At 48.2% G+C, this 26,284-nt stretch overlaps 1 protein-coding gene and 1 long non-coding RNA gene across 3 annotated transcripts in view; one reads left to right on the top strand and one right to left on the bottom strand.

Moving 5' to 3' along the window:
• The window catches only part of LOC129381395 (uncharacterized), a 149,561-nt gene that overhangs the window by 23,276 nt on the left and 100,001 nt on the right, over positions 1-26,284 (top strand). For both annotated transcript variants that reach the window (XR_008609584.2, XR_011891091.1), the window contains exons 2-3: positions 11,332-11,428; positions 11,518-11,627. This is a non-coding gene — a long non-coding RNA (uncharacterized lncRNA). The remainder of the gene's footprint in view (positions 1-11,331; positions 11,429-11,517; positions 11,628-26,284) is intronic.
• Positions 4,493-25,610, bottom strand: LOC126517495 (growth/differentiation factor 8-like). The gene is made up of 2 exons (XM_050167226.3): positions 24,426-25,610; positions 4,493-8,022 (listed from the first exon to the last, which is right to left on the bottom strand). The coding sequence occupies exons 1-2, from the start codon at positions 24,883-24,885 to the stop codon at positions 7,193-7,195; spliced, it is 1,290 nt and encodes a 429-aa protein (XP_050023183.1). The 5' UTR covers positions 24,886-25,610; the 3' UTR covers positions 4,493-7,192.

Raw genomic sequence — 26,284 nt, 5'->3', positions numbered from 1 at the left:
AGCTGGCAAGTGCTATCGGCCGATACGATGCCAGTTCGAGCGGTGACTTTCCAGTTTTTAGTAGCGGTACCAGGCGGCTTCGTTTCCATTCCTGTGGGACGACACCATCTCGCCATGAGCTGTTAAAAAGACTGAGGAGTTCTCTTCGTGCTTCTTGACCTAGGTGGCGCAAAGCACTATATGTTATCCCATCGGGCCCTGGTGAAGATGAACACCTACAGAGCGCCATAGCAGCTTCTAACTCTTCCATAGTGAATGGAACGTCCATACTTGTATCTCGTGGACCGGGGATGTCACCTAAAGTCATGTCAAAGACTAAATTTGTGCCGCCGGCGACTTTCGCACAAAAATCCTCCGCAACTTCTATCTCGCGGCGGTTTTCATAGAGAGCAAGGGCGTTGAAAGGGCGTCGTTGCTGGGGGCTTGAGCTAAGACCCCGTAGGGTACGCCACACACGGGATAATGGCTTGCGGGGGTCCAGTGACTCGCAAAAGCATTTCCATCTTTGATCCGCTAGCTTATCCATTCGCCGCTTTGTCTTCTTTTGCATGCGCCGAGCTTCTCTGAGGTCAAGAATTGACTTCGTGCGCCTGTACCTCCTTTCAGCTCGGCGACGTAGTGCACGAAGCCTTTCCAACTCAATGTCATTCTCTGTACGCTTTGATGAATGTGTGAAGCAACGCGTGCAATCTTGCATTGCGTCAGCAATTATTTCTTCTAATTTGCGTACAATACGTTTCTTGCATGTGTCTTCTACACGAGCTTGAAAGACTGACCAGTCGATTTGGCGAGATACAACTGGTAATGCGGCGTCTAATCCATCGATTCTCACATAGGTCGGAATGTGATCACTTCCAAGGGTTTCAATATCGGTGAACCACTGCACGCTCGAAGTCAGGCAACGTGACACAAAAGTCAAGTCAAGGCAGCTGCTGTACGTTGTTCCTCGCAGAAATGTCGGGCTTCCGTCGTTTAGAAGACATAGGTTGTGGCCAGATGCAAAAGATATTAGTGACCTGCCCCTCGAGTTTATCCTGGAGCTTCCCCATATATGGTGGTGAGCGTTGAAATCCCCTGTTATTATCCAAGGACCGGGAGTAGCAGTCATGATATCTTCTAGTCTTTTGCTATCAAACTGACTGGTTGGGGATAGGTAGACGCCAATAAGAGTAAAAGACAGCCTCTTCTTTTTCACAGTAACACAGACATATTGGTTACCGTCGTGTGGCGCTACGGGTTGGGAAAAATACGTAAGGTCTTTGCGGATGTAAACCAAAACCTTATTACTTCGGACACACGTGGTTGAAACAAAAGGTTCATACCCTAATAGTCTTATGGAGGCTGATAAGTTCGGTTCACAGATAACCAGTATGGGGAAGTGGTTGTCAAACACGAACTGCCGCAACTCCGAAATACGTGACCTCAAGCCTCTCGCATTCCATTGGAATATGGAGGCACTTCTGACATAATCCCGGAACGATCGCTGTTGTTGTCGATGAGCCGTGGTTCTGCTGTAGAAGCCCTCAAGCACTGGACTTCTGAAGGCTCTCAAGAACCGGATTGATGGCATCCAGCACTTGCAACGCACTTCGAGCTGTTGGTGTCTGTAGCTTGTCCAGGAGAACACGAATAGCACTCATCAGAGAGCTTATCATGACAACAACTTGTTGATCCTGGTCTGACAATTTATCAGGAACAGATGAGGTATCCCTTGCTGTAGAGCTCTGATTTCGCTCAGTAGGGGCATGTAGCCGCGGGAGTGCAGGCCAAGCGTCAGCAGCCGTGCTGTTCGATGCACCTGTGTCCTTTGAGCTGACTGCGTTTGGCCGGGGCGGAAGAGCGGGTGGTAATGTCCGCGGCTGGCGTTCTGCAGAGGCTTTGGAGGTTCTTGATCGACGTCGGCGACGTGATCGTCGTCGCTTAATAGATGCTGCTGCTTCTCGGTGAGAAGAGTGGTCTCTAACCATTTTTTTTCAATATTGCCATTTCCTTTCGTATCAAAGGGCATTCCTTCGAGGATGCATCGTGAGGGCCGCTACAGTTTGTGCACTTCAGCACATTGGCCTTGCACGTGTTAGTGGTGTGGGGCCCAGTGCAGCGAGAACAGACGGTAGTGTTCTTGCACACACTACTCACGTGTCCAAACTTCATGCATTTCCAACACTGCAGCGGTTTTGGTATAAATGGGCGAACTGCGTGTCGAAAGTGGCCCACTTTTACATGCGATGGGAGGGATTCGCCCTTAAATATGATCTTCACACACCGTGACGTGCCGAGACGAAACGCGTTTGTGATGACGGTGTTTTCGGTAGCCGGCTTGATTAAGATCGACAGATCGGAGTCGACAATGGTCTCGTCAACATCGTAAATTACGCCAGTACTGACTTGTTTGCCCAGCGGAATATGAGGGCGGACTTTCATCCCGTCAAGTTCAGTGACATTGCGCAAAGAATCCAACGCAGCTGCGTGTTCTACGTCAATCGCAAGGACGTTCTTACGGGTGTTCACTCTGATGTCTTTGATTTCATTCGGAACTAGCGCCTCTAGATGTGAAGACACGGCTTGCCTGTTGAGGCGTCTCAGGTTGTCAGTGGCGAGAACTGGCGCGAACAGGATGGTGAGCTCCTCGGTATTGCGCGAAGATCTCACAGTGAGAGGACGTGTATAGGAAAGCATGGTCCCGCTCTTAACCAGGCGCCTATGCAGTTTTTCCCGGCATATAGTGAAGGTGAATATGTATTGAAGAAATGGATATAAATACGGGCGAGTGTAGTAACTTATACTGTTACGGGACCACCACGTGAGGGCGGTGCGATTGTCGTCCTACGAGGAGTGGATTAGACCGGCAACTGGCTCGATGGATTCCGACAGGGTCATTCTGGACTCGCTCTTGGCTTTCGCCAAGGACGCGCAGCTTCTAGGACGGCTCTGAATACGCCTTCCCCTTCCTCTTCCTATTCCCCATTATAGGCCTTCGAGCCATCCCTTAATAAGTATATTTTGTCATCATCATCATACTGTTTCGGTAATAACGTCATGTGTAACTTATACATACCTGTCATTGAAAGCGTTGACGTACTTGTGCGAAATAATTGCCGTTATAAGCGGAAAATTTGCGCAGCTCAGTACGTGAATCCCGCAATTGTGTATTGGGCCGAGTTTCTTGGGGCATGATGATTAAAATCATGGAACTACTGCTAGGAAGATACTGATATATCGAAGACATCCTCAGCTAATATTTTGCCATAATGGTGTTTATATTATCGTGGACAACAGAACGAGCGATGGAGGCTATATAAATTTCATTCGGGTGGATAATAGGGGTGTGTGAATAGCAATTTTTGAGACCGATTTAAATACTAGTCCAATAATGCCGAAAGCAAATTGAATCGAACGTAAAATAGTTGGCAAACGTCGATCCAGCTCGGCGGACGCACGTTGCACATTCCGAGTTTTAAAGAAAGAAAACAGTTTTTGAATACCTTTCTTATACCGAGCAGCCAGTTCACCATAAGTATACGACAATCTTCGCATCCTAGCGTATTCACAGCGTCAGAAAGATTGTCATTGCATTGCACGTTACGAGGTGTTGTTTATTAAAAGCACAAATGAAGCATTACGGACAAATAATTCAAACAAATGAAGCGCCTTGTACTGTCATTGTTGTTTCTTCATTGATGTGCTGTCTCTGTTGGCGCTTATCTTTTGAAAGCTATGAAACAACTAGCCCCACAACGTGCTCTACTACAAACAAGAAGCTTATTAGCATGCTCGGTATTCATTGGTGAAGCCGCATGATGCCGGTTTAGCCGGAAAAGTCTGGCTCTTTGAGTGACAAGCGTGCTCCAATTTATCGTGGTTCATGTCCACCGTGGCCTTTGCCTATGTTTGTTTCACATTTGCTCCAATTTGATGCCTGATCGCACAAAGTTTGCGTTTTCAAATGTTCGTCCATTATTCGGAAAGTATTCGTATTTACGCACGGTGACTAGTCGATGCGAATTCGGCAATATTCGATTCGTTATTTGAAAGTTTCGAACACTCACCTACCACTGTGCAAGCACATGTATTTTGTCACATCGCAAGCTGCTGTGTGATTATATAACCATTTCGTCTTCGTGGGAATATGGGTACTCACATTCCCGCGAAGACGAGATGGTTATATTACCCTCATTCCCACAGAAATATTGGTAATATCCCTGTCCACACATTATTCCCCACAGGGGAATATGTGAATGGGAGGTCCCCACAGAGGAATGCGGGTCATATTGACAGTGTGGGGGAGGGGAATGTGTATGTTACCCAGATTTCCCACAAAGGAATATGGGTAATATATACATATACGCTTCACATTCCCCTATGAGGAATGTGGAACGTGTATCCACATTCACATTCGCTTCACATTCCCCTATGGGGGAATGTGAAGCGCAGTACCCTCGCACCGCTGCAGATTTCATCAGTGGAGAATCTCTCAAAGACCAGTGGAAGAAAAGAAATGGAATAATATACTTTATTCGTGAATTTTTTTGCGAGACGTGCGATCAACGAACTTACAGACGCACACGTAGGCACACACACAGGAAACACTCGTCTTCTCTGTCAGGCATACAAAAACTAAAGAAAGATAGAACAGAGAAGTCATTCGCTGTATAAATACATTCTCCGCACACCACATAAATAATTCGCGCTTTTTTTTCTACAACCGCACAGGAAATGGGACAAAAAATGCTAAGAGATAAAATACATGACCTAAGTGAAGAAAAACTTCGTGATTGTTCTGTCTTGCGTCGTAAAGATTAACCAAAGTCGCAGCAAAAGTGTTAACTCTAGAAATGAGTCAACCAGAATCAGTAAAAACAAGAAAACAGAAAGCCTAAAACCGAAAAGCAGTGTCAGGTATAGGTTCCCAACTCTGGGATTCTGGGTTGGAACAGGGTAAAGGAAACTTACAAGGAAGCGTCTATGGAATCGCGAGCGATTCCTGCACAACACTGCTTACTGAGCCTCAGAGGGTACTGAAGTCAAAGCTGTGTGACGGGCTCGATAGAAATTCATAGTAATCTTCAGCGGCAACGCCTAAGCGATGCAGTGTGTATGTTGCGAAGTTGCGCAGACCTGATGAGCTGAGAAAAATACAATTGTCTTAGAGTCTTAGACAAAACAAAAATTGATAAAATGGGACCTATTAGTTAAGAATGGAGAACTCACCGCGCAAGTAACCCACTAGGAGAGCTCGCAGCGCAAGTAACATGAAAGGAGAGATGAAGTGCTAACTACAGACATCACAATGTTTGAAAGGACTAGAGTATGAAAAACAAAGGTATATATATGTACTCGTGTGAAACGATCTCAAAGGACTGCGAACAGGATGGGTCCGAAGAGAGCGGTGCTTTAAGACAAGAAAGAAAAAGAAAAAGACAGGCCGTAAAAGCGTGTCATTTCTACTCTCTCCACCTGCTACCATTTGTCCCGATAACATTCGACGTCATCAGGCGCCGGAGCGAACGAGCGAGCGAAAAGTTTGTTGCGAAGCGGTCGGCAGGACGGCGAAAACAGCTTACAACGTATCGTTCTTTGCGGCGATGCAGCTTCCCTTCCTGAGGGGCAGAAGGATAGATGAATTAAGAGGCGATAAGGGAAGAGGCAGAAGGGGGGGACCACGTCCTCGGGGGCGGGGGGGGGGGGGGGACCACGTCCTCGGCCTCAGCGCAGAGTCTGTGCAGCCGAAACGCAGGAGTCATGCGGAAAGGTTCCATCGTGCGAGGCACTCGCGCACGGGAAGCGCGCCATCTAGGCGGAAAAGGAGGCGGTAGCGGCGTCGTGGGGTGTTCGAGGAACAACCGAGAAACAACTCCGCCGACGGCAGCGTATATGCGAAGGGCTCAAATTTTTTTTTTTTTTTTTAGAGAGATACACGGCTTCATCTTCTCTCGCCACCCGCCGCTTCATACCGAGAGATCTAGTTACGAGTGAGCACAACACATTTCCAGATCGAGATAACGCGCGACTGCGACCGCTGCCGGCTTCTGTGGCCCGCGGGATGGGTCGCAGCGAGCGCGTTCGCGCACGTGCGCGTGTGGTCTGCGTGCCTGGCTTTTGCTGAGCGTGTTCGTGCGTGTGCGCATGTGCGTGGATGTCTGTGTGCGTGTGTGCGCGCGCGTCTGCGTCCTTCGGATGCGTTCTTTCCTGTCTCTCGCGTCGCGTACGGCGTCCTCGGGTCATCGAGGCCGAAAACGAGAACCTGAGATTGCCGAGGCGGGAATCCTGCGCCCTGCGTCTCGCATTTTTTTTTTGTTGTCCGCGAACCTGTCTCTTATTTATCTGTGTTGTACCGCAGTTGTTTTCTCGAAGTTTTTCTTTGTTTGTATTTCTTTAATGGCAGATAGGCGTAGTGCCTGGAGGAGCAACGGCCTTGCTGGCAAGAATGCGGTCGTCAACGGAAGATCGAGATCAAAGTCTTCGCTGTTTTCCTCTGTTTGCGCATTTCTTTCTTTTTTTCTGCGTGTTTAAGCCGAGAGTTCGCTCGACACTAAAGAAGCGAAATGTTTGCGCAAGATGAGGGCATCGGAGCGTTTGGGTACCAAACAACAAGGTTCCGCTGTACCAGAATAGCGCACTTCTCGCAGTTAACGCCAGCGGACGGCGTAGGCACTCCGAGAAATTTGGTTAGAGGCGTTTTCAGCTCAGCAGTCATTCACCTCGGCGCTTTATGCGAGGAGATCCACATTGATGATATCGTTATCTAGGAAGGAATAAGGTGTCCCAAGAATCTGAGATTCCACTGTTAGAAAAATGATGCCCACGACCGACACAACGCTTTTTGTCGAATGGAATCCTTTGGTAGCGGTTTCAACATTAGGAGAAATTCGAAGGAACATAATTTCGCACATTTTTGTATCTGTCGCTAAAGTGGACCTTGTGCACAAGGCCACGAATGACTTCGCATATTCGTCGCTGCAATAAGCCCTTGCGAATGTCTGTTACTTGAGAAAGCACACCTTGAGGACCTTTCCTAAATACTACTGCATCGGGAGGAGGGGGGGGGGGGCGCTCGCAAGGCAAGTCCATCTCAGCCTCGCACTCACAAAAGAAGAGCGAGCACCCCAGCTAAGCACGAGTCCAACAGCTCTGTTTGGAAAGGAATGAGTCTTTTTTTACTTTTTAACCTAAAGATGTCGCCGCGCACCGACGGTCACGCGCACTCGCACGCTTCGACGACCATGTTGGGCAGGCTCTTCTGCTTGAGCACCTGGTCGTCGTCGATGAAGATGAGCGATATGGAGGACAGGCGCGAGGGCGTGCAGCACAGGCTCAGCTTGAGCGTGTCGTTGACGCCCGCCGCCGCCGCGCTGTGCAGGAACCTCTGGAGCACCGTGGTGTGGTGGTACTTGTTGACGCTGATGTCGTGGATGCACGAGCCCCGGCAGAAGTTGGCCGAGTAGCCGGCCGGCTGGATGATCCAGCTGTCCCAGCCGATCTCCTTGAAGGACACGTAGAAGGACTCGCGGCAGCAGCGCGATATGGACGTGCTGCAGTCCACGCTGCGCCTGGAACGGGAGTGGGCCCCCGGGGCGTTCGGGTCCGTGCGCACCACCAGGAAGGGCTGCTTGTCCCCGCTCGTACCCACGGGCGTTCCCGACGGCAGGGCGTTCCTCAGGTTGCCGCACGTCTTGCAGCTGATCTCCAGCGTCCGGGGCCTGTTGCGACGGCCCGCCCACCGCTCGACGACGTCGGTCAGGTCGAACCGGAGCCACTCGGGTCTCGGGGAACTGCTCTCGAAGGCGACGATGCGCTTGTGGAGCACCGGCTGGTGGGAGTGGTGCCGGTTGCTGCGGTGCGAGTCTGTCACGGACAGCTCGGTCACGACGAAGGTGTGGTTGACGGCCGAGGTGGCGGACGGGTCCAGGTCCTTGAAGACCCAGAGCTCGGCGTGTGCCACGCTGCGGCTCGTCAGCTCGGTGCTCAGGTGGAAGACGAAGCAGCTGCCCAGGTGCTGGCTCCTTGAGACGCAGTCGTGGGAATCTGCGACGAAAGAAGAGAAAATAAAGGCCTGGGCATGCGCCGGCAAAGTCGGCCAAACGCATATTGTAATAGCGCGAAGGGGCAGCATACGCTATCTAAGAAGGCCACGACAGAAGCGCTAACTAGCAACTAAATTTTATTCATACAAAACAAGAATATATATGCGCAATATCATATCATGAGCCCTAAACAAAAGCACGTGTCTCCATGAGAGCTTTTCCTACAACGAGCTGTAAAAAACTAACTTTCCATCTTATTGAAGAGTACCAAAAGGACACTAGGATACCGGCCTTTGCTCGGCCTACTTTGTTCAACAGTGCTTATTAGTAATGTAGTGCTACTCGCAATGCTGCTTACGAGAGCCATGATTTAAAGGCCTGCTTGGCCTTCTCCTCCCAGTCCACCAATACAATATGTCGTTCGACGTCCCTGGCCCCTGAGCCAGGCGGTTCAGTCAGTCTCGCTGCTGACCGGGGGATGAGAAAACGGGAGTGAGGTGCATTCCCACATTATGTGTGAGTGTCCCCGTTTGTGGACAGAGCCTACATAGGTCACTTTCCTTGCCACCTGTGATTTTGCTAATCTACTTTGGGTGTGGGTACGTGCTTGTTTGGAGTCACTTAAACGCGACCGCTTGCATTTTGAGTGCTTGTAATCATTGCGTCATAAACATAAATAGTTGGAAAAGGTAGTCTGATAGTGTACTTAGCTACTCTTGCAAGTATAGTTGTAATGCTGCAGTGGTTATCAATAAGGAAAGTCTAATGCCTTTGCCCCTTGTTGGGCAGCCTGTCACTCAGGGGGATATTGACGTTGGCCGTGAAGGACCGACTTGAACATAAAGAAAACTACGCAGACAAGTCAGCGGTAATGAGTTTTGAAGGTTACGTAGTTAGCGTTGGCCGATCACAAAAGCGTGTCTTAGAGCAGTTTGCCCCAGTCGACTTGAAAAGTGGCATCGCAGACAGCGTCACAGGGAGTGCGAAGCACTCGATTGCCAGTTGTCTGGACATGCATGTTCATGCGCTTTTTTTGCGTAACTTGGTAAACGTTCTAGTTAAGGGATTGCCAGAGAATTACTTCAGAGTTGTATCAAAAGCACGTGAAGGGCGTCATCCTGAAAAAAAATTTTATATTTCATTCATTTTAAACGCTCAGAGATGGCGCAAAACGAAAAAAAGAAAGATTCTACGGTGACAGCAGAGTCGGTGCCCTTGGTGAAACGCCTCCCCCCCCCTCCCCATCCACAAAAATTGTTGGTGTCGAAAATACCTAAGTTCGTAACCCTTTAAATGTCTGCGAATGACGGTCTAGGAGGATCTGCTCGATTTTCACTCGTTGCGCATCACTATTATGACGTCACTATCGCAAGGTAAATGACTGTGGCGAGTGGACGGAGCTATCACTTGTCGGCGCTGCTTGACGGCTAGCTGCTGTCACTATGCGACCGCTCCACCGTGACCTGTCACAAGGCATTCTTTTTACGTGCTTCTTGGCTCGTCGACTAATGTGCTTTTCCTCCACCTCTCTTATCTGTAGCTCAGACCGGCCGCAGCTAAGTTCTTGAAGGGGGAATACCGCGACCAGTACACGGTGTCTTGCAAAAGAGGAAAAAAAAAATACAAGCAGAACAGGTTGCGTAGCAACTTGAGATGTATCTCCGGTGACTGCAGGAAGACGTCGCTTGAGAAGCTCGCGTATACTACATGAAAGAGCAGTGCGGCCCGAAAAATAGAAGATGAGCTGGAAGCGGTTCAGGCCGCTTGCATTTCGAATAACCACGACGACGCCAACGGGTCATAGTTACTCGGGACATTAAGTGCCGTTCCTGCATATGACAGCACGAGGTCTGTGACGCTTGCGGTGACGGCCTCGTTCGGACCGGCGGTGCGCCGTAGGCTGAACGTCCTCCGGAGCTGAGCGATTGCCTTCGTGTGAAGGGTGTACGCGGAGGCGGGCGTCGGCGTACGCGCACACTTGCATGGCTAACGGGGTTATCTCTTTCACTCTGCGACGTGCAGGAAGCGCGGGCCGAAGTCTAGCTAGCGCTCCCGGCTGTCCTAGTGACACTGGCCTCGTTTTGATAGCGCTGACGACTCCCCCTCCGCGTTCCCTGCATGCGGTGACTGCGCGCAGATTTTTCATTCGCAGGGACGATCGGGTCGGCACGCTGTTAGCGGGGGCCTCGGAATATGAGGCTGCGGCCGTTAATGACGCACGCTTCCCGAAGCGATCTGTGACTTTCGCGGGCGCCTTTGTTCGGCGTTTATAGCTTTCAGACTGGGCCGGCGACGACTGCCACCCGAAGAAGAGCTGAGATACAAGTATCGTCGCGTCGACGTTACCTGTACCTCTGCTTACTCGTATCCTGGGTTTCGGCAGCAGAAGTTGAGGGCACTGTTACCGAGGAAGGGGCCCGGTCAGTGCTTCACCTCCGTCGGTGATGAGATGTGAGATTAGATGATTTGATTACTTCTGGCTAGCTCAGAGAGTGTATTCTTATACTATCCTACGTGAATGCGTCCCCGACACCTTCGTACATGCGCCATTCGTCTTTTTCGCATGGCCGCGCGCTCGAGAAATTGAGGAATGAAATCGTTCGATGGTTTGTTAGTTATTGGTGTCTGTAGGACAACTTCCGCAAGCCTCGTGAACTTTTGACTGATGGACTTGCCCGGGATGCTCAGTAGACATTATATAGGGTGTTCTGCTGCTGTTCACGAAGTCGGAGTTTCGATTCACGCACGCGGCTACCGCGTGTCTATATCGAAAAAAGAAAGCACCAGGTGGTCAAAATTATTCTGAATCCTCAAATGAAGGCATGATTGTGCTGCCACGCTTTTAGGTATTGAGGAATGCCACTCTAAAAGAAAATAAAAACCTCTTTAAGTAGGCATAACGTTATGGTTGTCTCAAAGCAGTAATCCTGATACACGCCGACACTTCATTTTCTTAACACTTCTAAGCCTGTCCCGGGTACCTTCTTGGCCGGAAAATGGGGGGACACGTACACTGGAAGTGTTGAAAACTGGTATCATTGGTTTTTTCTGAGACTAAGCTTTGCAGTAGGAAAAGCAAAAAGAGAAATAAAACACGCACCACACAAGAACGAGCGTAGAGGTGATGACAGGACGCACGCATGGCTTTCAAGGGTGCACATTCGGAGGTTAACTACGATTATTTGTAAACTTTCTTGACGCGGTCATTCGGATGATGGCAATGTCTCATTGAATGCTTATGACATGATTAACGACTAGTGGTTCTTAGTGGTCGTTCGAGCGTTTTAGATAATGTCCTTTCTATTTGCAGAAAATGCCAGCACACTCTTCGCGCTCAAAGTGGATTGACTCTTGGAACTCCACAGGATTTTCTCCCGGCCAGCGACCTGATCAATTCTCGGTGTACAGTAAGTTTTGTGTTTGTTGTTATTTCTTTGTGCTGCTATGACTTTTTCATCGCTTTATTCAGAATTGGGATAATCGGCATAATACGCAGATGGCATACACAGCAATATACCTGCAGGAGGAGGTCTCAAAGTCAACGACTGAAGATCGTCGTTTTGTGTTGTCGCACCTTGCGACAAAGAATAATCTGCAGCAGGTGTGGTAAGTTGTCTTTTGTTCCACTTTCATTTCCACTTGCCTAAATAATTCTACTATTCAATTCAACCTAATTAATGTCCCGCATTGATTCTATGGTTTTGTTGCGCGTTTCTTCGCATGGTTATGAATGAGTATAGAATAGAGCCTCTCAAACCGCATTATTATTTTCTCTTAAATACGTTGTCTTACTTAAACGCTTTGATACATCTGGTAACGTACTTCAGAAGCCCGAAATATGCTATGGACAGCAATATTCAAGATGCCTCGCATGTATAACCGATTTCCACAGTGCATGGACTCTGCACATCTATTTTTCTTGTTTCTGTTGATCCACAAATTTGTTTCGATAGCGTATCGCGATTTCGTTTCCTCTTTTTTGTTTTCTTGGCTACAGTTTCACGACTAGATTGGCTGGCTTTCCTTCGCTAAGTGTTCAAGATGGTTGGTGAGGTTGCCGTCTTTCTGCGCAGCAAACGGGGAGAAGGAACACGTGGTCAGAGTTCAGTATCGCATTCGTGGAAGAGCCGAGCCTCGAACACGTGCGAAACACGAAGATCTCGAGGAAGAGAAATAGCTCCGCGCAATCTTGCCAGCCGGCGAGCGGACGTCGCAGTCGCGGGGAGTTTCGCAACTTCCACGTCGCCCGCTGGCAGAAAACGGCAACGCCGATAGAGACAAGTGCACGTGGCATGACGTGACCACTGTTCATTGAGGCCGCACAAAACGGCGTCGCTTGAGAGGATGCAAATGAGAGAATGCTTGAGAGAAGGCTTAACTCGTGCGCTGGATTGTTTAGTGCTGCTCTGTTATTCCGCCTCCACGGACTCAGCGTGTCCAAGGTGGTGTACAGGAGAGTCCAAGATGGTGTACAGGAGTTGTATGGAATGTCGTAAGGAAGAAGTTCGCTGGTTGGCATATGAACGTTGAATTGGTGGTGGAAAGTGCGAGTACTCGGAAGGTGTTATCTTGCAGCTGCACCATATTTGCTCGTCAGAACAACGGCCTTGTGCGGCAGCCACTATTTTGCAAGATGTAAAGACGTTGGTGCGATAACGCTGATAATGATGAAACCATGAGAAGGTTACGTTACCCAGTGACGCAAACGTTTACGATCACTCTTTATCGTTGCAGGCTTTAACCATCACGAAGTAGGTGGTAAGAAACGACCCCCTTTAATCGAGGTCCTGCGGGTTTGCTGAATATAAGTGGCAAAAACTGAAATCTCGCATAATCCGGTTGCATAAGCTCGCGCCATTAGTAAACGCACGTACCTAAAGAACAGAAAAGAATGACCTGGGCCCTCTGAGGTAGGCATTCTGATGCCAACATTTTGGATTAGTGCAGCGGCAACGGAATCTAAGCGTGATGCAATTGTCGCTGGTTCCTTGTAGGGCGTATGCACACAGAAGCAGCGCCACGCGTCCCCTAAAACTCTCTCGGCAAAATGCATCGCAGGTTCTTTCAGTGCAACTTTCCGTCCCGTATTTGAGCTTTCTGACGCATGAGATCATTCCGGGTTTATTCGTTTCAATTCCCATTCTTATTCTGACGTAAGCTTGTTGAGCAAGCTAACGTGATTACTGCTGCTGCTGCGTTTGATCTTGTCCTCTTGACCACGGAACCCAGTCTCACGTCTTTTGCCTAACTCGACGTGTGATGACGGCATTTCGTAACGACCACTTGGCCCAGCCGGTGAGCCAAGGCCTTTGCGTGTTGACGTCATCTGAAATGACTCCGACGCCGAGCTGCCATGGCCGACTTCTTGGAACCACTAGCGCCCGTTGGGCAAAAGTCGACGAAGTGGAAACTTTCAACCGGCCGTTGGGAATTGCCCCCAATTTCATGTGGCTCAATTTGCGTTCTGGTTGTGCTTATCAATTTCCTTGAATCACGGTCAACTAGGGGCGCACTGCAGTTGCAGGAAGAAATAAAAAAGGAAAGAAAAGAAGGGAAACCCCGAAATCGAGCCACGTATGTGCTGCGTCTGTATCTTTTCCCGTATGGATTTCGCATAAAACTTGCAGTTATTGATCTTGAACATGAAGCATTTATTGAGAATAGGAATGGCACGCGAAGTACATGAGGTCAAATCCTTACTGAACTGCCTTGCTTATATGTGAACGTACGGCAGGGATCAAGTGCGATAAACTGGAGAAGGACTCTCAGTGGCGTCATGTCAGCTCCTTTATGACTCCCTTTATGACTCCCCTTTTGCCGGTGTTTTTCGGTCATGAAAATCTACGAACATGGTCCGTAGGATGCTGCCATCGAGAGAAGAGTACGCATTCGGGCTGGTTGGTTCATGACATCGAGCAGTAAACAGCGCTAAACAACAGGTCTGTGTCCCTCTCTTCGTCCTGTTGTTTAGCGCTGTTTACTTCTCGTAAACACTGCCATCCTTGCAGCATTTCCGACAGTTCTACACAGTGAGAAAAAGATAAAGGCCCTTCAAAGTCTATCGAATACGCCATATCGCGCATAAAAGAAGAGGTAAAATTGTCACATTATTCGCTTGAGTAAATGCAGCGCACTGCGGACAGAGGTCATTGATCCATAGATGCATATATTCAATCACGTATACCGGATGCTCATGAAGAGAGGCGTTCTAATGCGTACTTCATTTTCGTGCTGACGTGCTCCTTCAATTGAATCGCCGAGTAAGATGAAATAAGCGAAGTCATTCTGTTTACCCCAAAACTGCTCCCTCCCCCCCCCCCCCCGCCCTCTGCGCATCTCTCTCTCTATACATTTTTTGTAAATTCTTGCTCCGGACTATCTGGACATTCGTGACGAAAGAGGCAGTTTCCGCGAGGTGATGCTCGTCACAGCGTTTCTCCGCCTTGGTATACGTGCGGCGTCGGAGCTCGCTTGTTTCTCCGGGCTTGCCGGTGATGATGATCCTTCTCGCTTCCTTTTTATCTGTGGTCATATCTGCTATCGCGTAGTACGGTGTACGTACGCGCGAGCGTGTAGTTTGCCAAGCGAATACTCCCGCTTCGCCGAGGAAGCCCGAGCGTGCAAGCGTCGGGGACTTTATTTGTTTATTTGCTTTCCCCGATTGTACCTGCCATACGTATACGACCCCGAGAGAGCCGTAGAAGGGTGTGTGGGGGGAGGGACTCGCCTGACTCGCAATTAGTCGGCCCTTTTTTGGACCGCGCGACAACAGGAAGAAGGCCAGCTGTGTCAGCACGTCCGCTGGCGACAGCTCAAGCCCTGTGCGGCGTGACTTGCCAGCAGTGCCCGGCCTACAGCATAGAGGGAGGTCGGCCTGCTGTTGGATGTTGTTGGGCTTCGTTGTGAATACTACTGATGCATTGATTGATTGATTGATTGATTGATTGATTGATTGATTGATTGATTGATTGATTGATTGATTGATTGATTGATTGATTGATGGACCCGCCGCGGTGGGTATAGGTGGCTATGGCGTTGCGATTATGAGGGAGAGTTCGCAGGGTTCGAATCTCTGCAGCGCGGCGCTGCATTTCGGTGGGGTCAGAATGAAAAAAATGATCGTGGTGGCGAGTGGTTAACAATGGCTGTGTTTAAAGCGCTTGTTTATAGTGATTTGGGCGTACCTTGAAGAACCACAGGTGGTCGAAATTTATCCGCATCTCTCCCGCTACGGCATTTTCTCGTAACTCACTGTGCGATTTCACGGGACGTTCAGCTACATAACTTAATCTTTAATTTGATTGATTGGTGTAGCGCCCCAACGTCACAAACACGCTAGGGGAACGGGCGGGGGGAGGGTCTTGATTTTAGCCTCGCTGAGGCTCGTTAATGTTGACACAGAGTTCAGTGAATGAGTTCTCGCATTTCGCTACCGTGAGATTGAGGCCACCGTTCTCAGTCACTGAGTCACTCCGGCAGGTTCTGTGGTAAACCAGTTAGAAAGTCTGAATCTCAGTCAATTCCACCTCAAGTTGTCTGCCATCATGTGATGTAACTGTGAATTTGTCTGATTAGAAACGTGTGCGCAATGTGAATGCGAATAATGTAAACAAATTGGTATGTGTGTCAGTTATAGGTCACAGTGAATGACATAATGCTGCCTCTTCATTGGCGAAGACTTTTTCAACTTTAGCTGCAGTAAGTGCGCGCATTTCGCCGCTTTTCGTCATTTGTTTGACATCTTTATGCGCGCGTATATAACTAGGCTGTACACTTGTCTCGTGTCGGGTGTTACCAGCGCCTTGACAACACGTAGTAAATAGCGCTCTCTCTGATGCGGACATCTGGCTTCCTGCGATAAGATGCAGCACTAAATCTGGACGTCTGCGCACATACAAGTCAGCGGCCCTGCATGAACCCATGCACGGCATGACGAACGCATTGCCAGAAATCTTTGTCTGTTCTGCGTCAGCATGACTCCACCTTATACCTAGTCTCGGCGCTTTATTGAATCCCCCGCTGCCCTCAAATTATCCTCTGATAGACATTCTATTATTATGACATACCACTAGATATCGTTTATGCGTATCTCATATAGCATGTCATACTCCGCTCCAACGTGTAGAGATAAAAGAACGTTTTGCCAGTTAAAATGGACAGTTCGCCAGGCATGACTAACGCTTATAAGCACTCATGCCTCCATGCCTTGGCCTTCTATACAGCGTCAGGCTTTCAACTTGTTTGTCGTAATTCGGGACGTTGGCTTGCTTGACGAGGTCTAGGAAATGCTTTGTACACGTCGGAATGACCTAAGGTTCACTTTTGACATCGTATGACATAGAGATACCAAGCCCACCACTTTTGTCGTTTCCTTTTTTTGTTTTCTCTCTCTCTCTCCTGGGGCCTTTTAAACCTTCATTTTCTGCCCCCTGCACAGCAGCTTGTAAGAGACCCCATACTCACGCCGACAGAAATCTGTGTTTCATAAAAGAGCTTTCTCTCTGTCTCCTTTTTCTTAATTTAAACAAGAACCACATTCTTATTTATTCAATGAAAACTTAATCCCAATTCATAGTGCCGTCCTTAAGCATCTTCAGGTTGCATAAATTAATTACCGCTCCATCGCTCGTTCTTCGAAAATTCTAAGTTTGGGGTGCCACCATAGGTTAGCACTGAGGGAAAAAATAGTTTTTCTTTTATTCTCAAGGCAACCTTGCGTCCGTGGGACTTGGAAGGGCCTGTTGAAATGTGCCCCACTTCTATTTTCCTTTCTCACATTTCTTGTGCGATATTCGTGTCCACTGTGACCTGATATTCGGCCTAGATAGGCGCACTCCTTCGACGTCACAAGAGGCTCACTGGCACTCGCAAGGAATCGTCTTTCTTTGCCCGGCTTTTACTTCAGTTTTCCTGCCTACCAGTCTTGAATACTGACCCTTACCTAGCATGCTACTATGCCAGTTCAAACATAGGTCGGCCAAATAGGCGGAACTCACTAAGAGTCACATTTTTTTTTTGCTTAGAGCCTCACTCGGTACTAAGACTCACAAAAGTCCCACTCAGCCGGGCTCATTCGTTCCAACCATTCTACTCAGCCGGGCTCACTCGGACTCTAGAGCCGGTTTGAGCCTGTGTGAGTAGATTCATGAGGGAGTTTGCCGACGTATGAGTTCAAGTGCTGAATATATTTTTGAACACCTGCGGCGTGTATGTAGTTAAATAAAGGCGCGGAGGCCTTCATTACGTTGAAATTGCAGTAGTGGCTTGGCCAGCTTATCGTACTCATGGCGTTGCCCAACCGGATGCTGTTATATGATTTTCTATGGCTGCGCTGATATTTGCCGTCATTCTAATACCGAGGTATTTTGGTTGCACCACATACCACTCTACTCCAGCGAGCGGAGTAGGTGTAGACCAGCATGACCTAAACCGCAGGCCTGAACTTTCTGAGTGCTACTTCATCTGCGCGCCTGAAACAATAACAAATCGCTCCACAGTACCTAAAGTTTGTCCAATGCTTGGTTTGTCTTCATAGAAAAAAAAATCGATACCATCTGCATGCGCTAGCACTTTAACATCCTCTCCTAGCACGCTGTAGGCGTGAATGCTATGAAATTGAAGAATGTTCGAGCGTAGCTGCTCTAAGAGTAAACAGAAGAGGCGACATAGGACAGGCTTGCTTGACAGAGGATTGAATAGATATAGACTCCGAGAGATGGCTATTATACTACAATCGCACCTGCACTTCTATCCTGCCCCGGCCAACTAAGTCTTTCATATGATCGCCGCGTATTGACTGTGATTTCCATACCCATACCCACAACGAAGTATTAGCAAGGAAGCGGGTGCTACATGTTGTACCAACGCTATCTATAGTTCTTTGATATCATCTCTGCGTGCTGATGGTGATGGTAATTCGCATATATGGCGCATGCACCCACAATGGGGAATCGGTCAAGGAGCGGCCGGTACATCTTAAATAGACAAGAAGAAATGAATACCCGCGAGCGAACGTAAGATTTACCACGTCGAATGTGGCACAGGTGAGCGACAGCACATGCGTGCACACCGGTTCGCCTTACACACAGAAAAACAAAACGCAGGAAGGAAAGGATAAAATTTATAGAATTTCATTAACCGCTTCACGAAAGTTTCACGTCACACAGATTCTAAAAAGAAATGTGCGTTGGATCTGCATCAATCGAACAGTGTTTGCGACGTCTTCTCCGAGACTTTGCGGCAGTCCCACAGCGTCACCTACACTGCTCGCCGCCTGCAAAGCTGCTTGCGTGACACAAGCAAACGAGATAGTGGTTAGTTTCGCAGAACCGCAACGCGACTGCTGCTGCTGCTGCAGTGTTCGCTAAGTGACTTGCGGAGCTCGTTTCCTCGAAGCGACATCGTCCAAGCTGCCTGTTTGCTTTCCTTTTGTTAATCGCGGTTTTCGTTTTCGGTGGCGTCGTCGAATCTGAGCCGGGATAGCGATTGCCCTAGGCGCATGCGACACCGTGTCAATGCCTGCGAGCTGGCAGAGTCTGGCAACCGAGCAAACAAACAACAAACAAGAGAAGACGAAACCCGTAAACAACCAAGTCACGTTTTGCAGCTAGGGAGGTCAAATGACGTGGCGCGAGATGCAGGCGCGCGCGCATGCCTCAAGTCGCCTTATTTTACCGCTGTCCGTTTGCTTTATCTTTATTTTTGCTAATTGGGAAGCTTTAAGCCAACGTCTAATAAAATTATTTTCATTGGCATTCACTTATTGTTTTCCAAAGCCAAATGGCAGAATGTAGTCGAGGAAACATAGTTATGAGTCATTATTACTCGAGAATGTTCGGGCCTTTGATTCTTTATAAGTAGGGACGAAACGGGCATTTATTAAAAAAATCAAGTCGCGAACGACTATTCTCTTTAAGTTAACAGCCCCGACCGCAGTTACTCGTAATAGCTGGATGGAAGAATAGGGATAATTTATGGGCACAGTGAAAGTATACGCCATGATCATTGCAGGAAAAGCATCCTGGTTCAGTAGGTAATACATGTCTGTTTTGTGTTTTCTTAAGGTCTCTGTCACTTTTTCGTGCTGCTAGTTATTGACGCTGCATGAACATGAGAATCCTCGAGTCAGTGACGTCGTTGACCTGGCAAATACCTCTTTTCGAAATGTTCGCTCAAGCCCGGTGCTTCGCTTGTTCGGTTATTGTTGGTCCCTTCAAGTATTAGTTTTTCCATGCACCCTTTGTCCTTGCCTTTTCGTGTTTCTTTTTGTTCTTGTATATTTGGAACTTATTTCTTTCTCTTTTTCATTGTAATCCATGGCTTGCACTCGATGCTGTTTCCTTATTTCGTTAGTTTTTTTAGTGTTGTGTTTCCAGCCTAAAGTTTTCGAAATCCGACCCTTTCAGCGTTCTGACTTCCAATTTTTCGCAGCCGCTAAAGAGACCGGGTGAGGGGGGAAGCAGTTACTGCTGTGATTGCAAGGAGAGAAGGGGGGAGGGGGTGTTGTGGCCTGTCGTGAACATCGCAACTGTCTTGTTTAAAACATATAATTGATTATTTCAGTCGCTAAAGAAGCGTGAGCACCCATGTGTCCAAGTGGTCTCACTCCCGCAACGTGATGTATTGCGAAATGACACAGTTGATGGCTATTGTTATCAGAGTGCTAATAGGGAGGGAGTCTTGTAGGGCCTTGTCACAACGCTAGCACGAAACTGACGAGAAACCTCGTGTCGTATTAATGTGATTCTCAGAATACTTCACGCACTTCCCGGAAAGATTGTGTTTTATGTCTCTAACCATTTTTCGCGCCAACTTTGGTGACTGGGTTGTCCAGCATCCAATGAGTAGAGCGTCGGGAATGGAACGTTGAGAAAACCGTGTTCGGAACCAGCCAGTGGACAAACTTGGGACACTTCGTGTGCGACACTGCGCATGCGCAGATCTTCACGTGACCTCTTCGACGCCAAACTTAGTCATTCAGTCATTGTGCCACTGGGTACTCGCCGCATTTCAATGAAACTATTTGACACTAACTTGGGGCACCGGGTATGTCATCACTATCATCATCATTATCAGCCTATCGTTATGCCCACTGCAGGATGAAAGCCTCTCCCAGCGATCTCCGGTTACCCCTATCTTACGCTATAGGAGGTTCCAAGCTGTAGCTGCAAATGTCATAATTTTTATGACTTTGTACGTGCCACTTTTCAATGAACCTCCTTGGCGTCAACTTGGGTCACTCGGTATGCGCCAGTCGGTATGTGTCACTTTTTAATGGCAACTAGAGTACACTTAGACACGCGCCATGCGCGGCGGGGCCGACAGTTGCCCCAGTGTGTCCAGAAGGTCGCGAGGGAGGGGTCCAGCTGCATACCCGCCTCATACTCAATTGGCGTTGTATCCATCCTTTAGAGGTGATTGGTGACTTTAATGCAATAGCAATCTATTTTATGTTTGGTGCCTAATTATAGATGTGCTTTACAGAATGATTATTATGAAGGGCTGCACATACTTAGTGACACATACCCAGTGACCAAAGATGGCAAGAAATAGTTTCATTGAAGAGTGGCACGTACCAAAAGGAACGTACCCAGTGATACAAGTTGGCACGAAAGAGGGTCACTGAAGAGCATCACATACCAAGAGTTGCATACCCAGTGACCCCAAGTTGGTTCGACGGTTGGTTTTGAACCCAGTTCCTTATGTACAGCAGCCAAATTCTCTACCCATTTGACCATGGGCTACCCAGTGAATCAAGTTGGCGGGAAAGAGGTTAGGCGGGGACATACATGCGTACATGCATACATAAATACATAGATACATACCGCAAACTGAGTAAAGCTCCCAAATAATGCTAATGTCATTAATAACACGTTTAGGTGCTGACAGTGCGCTGTGTCGCTGCACAGCTTCGATGCGAAAAGCATGAGCGTCAACATTCATGGTGAGATGGCTTCTGCCGAATTTGTTTTCTCATGCCACGTTTCGTAATTACTGTGGCAATGCTTCAGCAGAAAACGAACAGTGATCAACTGATTAAACCCACTTGCCCTGCTTTCGCCGATTTTAGCCTTGTGAAATGTTCGGTTCACAATTGTTTCCTGTCAGCCAGTGTTCTTTCTCCAGCGTGGGCACAGGGTCGCCCGTAACATCTTGGGCGATCGACTAAAAATATCACATTGTATGATGTCCTGGACATGTTGGTGCTACTGGCAACACGGGGACAGACGCTCTTACTCGCAAGACTTCAATCCGAGCAAGGAAGGACAGCGCAATCGAAAACAACAAGCACATATTAGCCTGCAATGTCTTAGAACATCAACATCGTTCACGCCAAGAACTCACTGCGCCAAACCCGCAGTTAACGGTGGAAGAGGTTCGGCTATACAGAAAAATCTAGACAAATACCTGCCCCTATCTGGGGTGGTGGCATGCCATCTGGTCAAAAAGATATGCCAACAATGCTCCTGGTGGGGGAGGTGGGGGAGGCCATCTTTGTCTCATGTTACTGGGAGTCCAAATCGCGGCCCCAACATTCAAGGTCGCACCGATTAGCCAACATTATTTTAGGGATCCTTGGGCAGCTATCCTCGCTCGTACGGACCTGGAGACTCAATGAAGCCGCCTTGACAAGGTTCGGTGCGTGGTAATGGCGACGGGAGTCCTGGGGTGGTGCTTTGTAAATGTCCACCTAGTGGACATGCCCATTTGGTCTGCTGCTGAAGTTTTGATTGGCTGGACTAGGTTACACGTCAGAAGGAGACAGGTGCCTTGAGCCAATCAGCACTTCAGCAGCAGACGAAATGGACAAGTCCACTAGGTGGACACTTACAGAATAGCCCCCTTGAACTGAGGACTCACCATCTGGCCCCCATAACCCTATTTTTCCGCATTAAAGCTCTTTCTCTCTCAGCTGGGTCTGTCACATCTCGATGAGTTATTTTCACGGTCTCTTGGAACTGTCATAACTCCAGAAAAGCTCCGCTACCCTGTAGTACTAGCCATCAGGCCACATAACACATAATTAGGGACAAACCCTGCAGCAGTAAACCGAACTTTCATAAACTTGACATTCGAATAAATGCCTCCAAGTAACTACACAGATAAAGCACTGCGTGACCAAAACATTTGAAAGAAAATAATCCTTATTTGCTGCTTAATGCTTTCGTCACGTTAAATCAATCAATCAATCAATTAATCAATCAATCAATCAATCAATCAATCAATCAATCAATGAATCAATCAATCACAAACAACCAATCTATGGCATGGAAACATTCCTACCATCAAAAGTACTTCTTAAATAACTCAGCTGACGACTTCAATAACTAACTGAGAAGACGAACTTTTTGAGCGTAGGCAGTCGGTTTGCTTTTTTCGTATTATAATATAATCAGGATTTATTGATTCAATCAGGAAGTCAACTTTCACAAGAGAGTGTCATTCGATTTCCTTTGCGCACAACGCCGGCAAACAACTCAGCTACGACGCGCCTAGTTATCATCACTATCTTTATACCGTTGCCCCTGTTTGACTTATATTGCGCCCGCGGATTCCTCCCTTGTGAGTCACTGATTAACTGCGCTCATGACAGCTTCCCGCGGTCGGGAAGACGTCCAACCACGTGCGTTGACGTAAAACGTGCCGCCAAGCATGCGCGTATCCTGCGGCTTTCATCGACTGTCCCCTGCATGTGGCAACAGGCCGGTTAGCGCCTGTCGTGCGTGTTTCGTGCTAGTCCTGTTGCCGGCCTTTCTTTACGTTTGCTGCGTCCCTAATTACCTTCACACTCGACATCGCTCCCCGAAACTTTCGAATATGTGGCCAAAAAAGAACGTCAAATAAAAATTGCCTGTTGTTAGTTCGTTAAAAACGAGGCAGCAGGCTTCCCTATCGGAAAAAGAAATTCATGTGCCCCATGAATCACATATCTCATACATACATCACATACAAGATCCCGTAGTTCCCGTATAGAACATAGAACCCGTATGTTCCCATATGTCACATGGCATTATCGGATATGACAGTCACGGGACATTGATTTTTTTTGGATGGATATAGTTCACTGCTCAAATATTATAGCTCGCTAAACACGCCAGTTAAGGAAATTATTGATGCATGCATATTGCTGATACCCAGAAAACACCTAAAGCCAAAACAAAGCGAGGATGATATAAGCCTCTGTTACTGATTACATGCAGTCGAATAATTAGAAAGAGGTAAATTTGCATTCATATTCGGCATTCTGCGAAACTGAGGGGAAATGGTTCTGGTACATGATCAAAACACAGAGGGTGCTCTCATACTGCAAAAATTTCGTGCACGTCAAAAAAATATGGTTCATCCTTATTAGTGGTCATTGCACTGTTACTATGAAGTGCATGATCTGCAGAGGCAAGACGGGATGTTTCACGCTTTGTCAGGAACCGTGAAAATAAACGAATCAACATCAGTGCGACACAACCTCTGAATGTAACCTAAATAACGTAAGAGCACTGTTCAATGTCTTTTTCACACTTGGATACGCACGACCCAAAAAGAACATCTTGACAATTGATGTGACAGGTTGCGATTATACCGTAGTTCACAGATACCGTGAAACTTTTTAATCATTCCCGTCAAAATGAATGGCGCCATCATTATCGTAATTTACGTAAAATGCCGGAAAACCAGAGATGCTGCTCATTTCGAAAGGCGACATTACCTGACCATTTGCAGGGTTAAATACTGCCAATTTTCACACAAGAAATTGCGCAAACCATGAACTTTAGTAAATGCTATGTTTTATTACATTCCTAAGTGTAGGTCACATTATAAAGCTTGCTGCTGGGCTAGCTGGTTAATGCTATATAGCAAGATTAAATGAGCGTATAAAAGGACATGTTTTCACACAAGCACAAGTCCTCTGGTCAGCGTGTTCCGAATGATGAGTTACTTCCGCTTTTGCTTCACGTCGCACTTCCCCTCCATGAGTAATGACGAATGATTGTTAATTAAGACGTCATGCTGTTTTGGGGTTTGTAAAATATTTGCGTGATTGTTATTACGTTTTTTTTTTCATAGATATGTTTCGTTTCATTTTTTTAAATTTCCAGATAGCATTCTAAGGCCAAGGTTCAGTGATGATACGAGTGTAGAGGTAACTTTAGCAGCCTTGATTAAGCTTGTCACAATACCATATTTCTCGACTTTATATTTATAGTACATTCTACTGTAGCGGATTACGGTAGATAAAAATTAAAGAGGATAACGTGTTCCTGGGAAAGCACTGTCACTATTATGGGATCTGCACCAAAGTATTTTTTCTACCTTTCACACAAAACAGCATCAAGCATGAACACCGCGCTTGCAGCAATAGCAGCACGTTCAATAAATTCTAGCAAATATTTATATAGGGTTACTTACCATTGTGCGGAAAGATCACTGCCGTCTGCATCGTGCCGTAGTAGTCCTCCCGGGGTCGAGAGTTTCTCTCATCGTCTGCTGCCGGCGTCGTCTGCGACAGGAGGACCTCCTTGTCGGCGAGGACGGAAGGCAGCACGGACTTCGGTATCCGCACGTTGGGCGGCTCTTTCAGACGAAGTTTCTTCAGTATCTGCTGCTTGATAAGTTCTATGCGGGCGTACCGGTACTCCTCGCTGTTGGCCTGTTCTGCCAGCTTGCGTGCGGCGCAGTCGTCGCACGCAGACGACGTGTACACCGCCGCCGGGTGATGCCGGCTGCCGACCGCATTGTACGCCGGCGACGAGTTCAACACCACCGCCGACGAGAAGGCCGTGAGGAAGACGCAGCAGAAGACGCAATCGGACAGGGTCCCGTGGCAGGGAATGGCGTTGTCGTGCCGGTGATGCATCATGTTTCCCATTCGACTTCGCTACGTTCAAGGTACCAGGAGAAATTGCTAGCAGACGGTTCGGCGCTGTTCACGCGCTGGGTGCAACTGCACTTTGCACTAGTGCGTCCGGCCACTACCGATCGCGCAACGCGACAACATCCAGATAGTAGACAGTCCCACACAACATCTACAGAGGCGAACACACCGGGTTCCGCGCGGTCACTCCGGTCTTGTTGTTGGGTGCAGCAGAAGCAGCGGCCACAGCAGCAGACTACAACTGCCGGTGACCGGGATAGCAGACGACACCGGGGAGAATAGTAAAAATTAAAAAAAGACGAGCAGAAAGCACTACGTGACACTCTGGGACCCAGGCGGCGACTCGTTCACGGCGTTACAGCTTCGTTCGTTTCTTTTTTTCCAACCCCTAGTGAAAATAGAAGCAAAAAAGAGGGCCGGACGACTGGCAAGAACACGACGTGTTGTACGATAAAGTTGCCGCCTTTCCTGAGGCGGGAAGCGAGGAGCGATCACGGAAATACTAAACGCTCTAAGAGAAAAGAACTGAGAGGGGGAGTGAAAGGGGGGAGGCGAGCAAGGATAACAAACGTCGGAAAACACGCACAAAAAATAATTATGCGGCGGTGGCGACGTGCGACGGAAGGCGGGCGAAACAACTTGGCGGGCAACAAGTTTGTCGGTTGCGGGCGAAGGGAGCCGTCTCTCGTTTGCCGAATGCGGCGATAGCACCTGATGCGCCAGGCTTTTATAAAGGCGGCGACGACTGCACTTCTGGATGGCGTTTTGCGGAGGGAGGAAGCAGCAAAAGCAACAGCGGCGAAATTGAAGGAGGAGGGCCGCACCGACTGCAATTGGAGCGGCCGTGCGTTTCCCATGGCTGCTCTCTCGCCTCTACTGGCCCGGCGGGGGTTACCCCGGCCGGTTGCAAGTGCGGCGGGTTGCAAGTGTCAACACGCGCGCACGGAGTGGCAGCAGCTCGGTCTCTGTGCAACCACTGAAAAAGTAGACCATACTTCCCCTTCCAATTATCACCGTGGCTTTGCTGCTGGTGTTGTCTTTATGTCGTGAAACTTACGTCAGGACCTGGAGATGAGTTTCCTTAACGAAGCATTCGTTCCCTGCTGAGCCTTCCCTTGATCGCCAACTTTTGAACATTCCAAGTTTACGACGCCTCTGCCTTCTTTAATCAAGTGTAATGTTCACTTTCATGATAGGTACTGTATTAAATTATGGGGTTTTACGTGCCAAAACCACTTTCTGATTATGAGGCACGCCGTAGTGGAGGACTCTGGAAATTTCGACCACCTGGGGTTCTTTAACGTGCACCTAAATCTAAGTACACGGGTGTTTTCGCATTTCGCCCCCATCGAAATGCGGCCGCCGTGGCCGGGATTCGATCCCGAGACCTCGT

This window comes from Dermacentor andersoni, chromosome 11 (genome assembly GCF_023375885.2).
Source record: "Dermacentor andersoni chromosome 11, qqDerAnde1_hic_scaffold, whole genome shotgun sequence".
Classification (NCBI taxonomy): Eukaryota; Metazoa; Arthropoda; class Arachnida; order Ixodida; family Ixodidae; genus Dermacentor; species Dermacentor andersoni.
Note: the sequence above shows the minus strand (reverse complement) of the source record. Positions and strands in the feature narration are given on the sequence as shown.

What these genes read in the sequence shown, in the direction of transcription:
- LOC126517495 (XM_050167226.3), bottom strand. Translation starts at nt 24,885, where the DNA reads ATGGGAAACATGATGCATCACCGGCACGACAACGCCATTCCCTGCCAC. An exon ending in AGTGATCTTTCCGCACAATG is followed by an intron (nt 8,023 to 24,425) that starts GTAAGTAACCCT and finishes CTTTCGTCGCAG; the next exon opens with ATTCCCACGACTGCGTCTCA.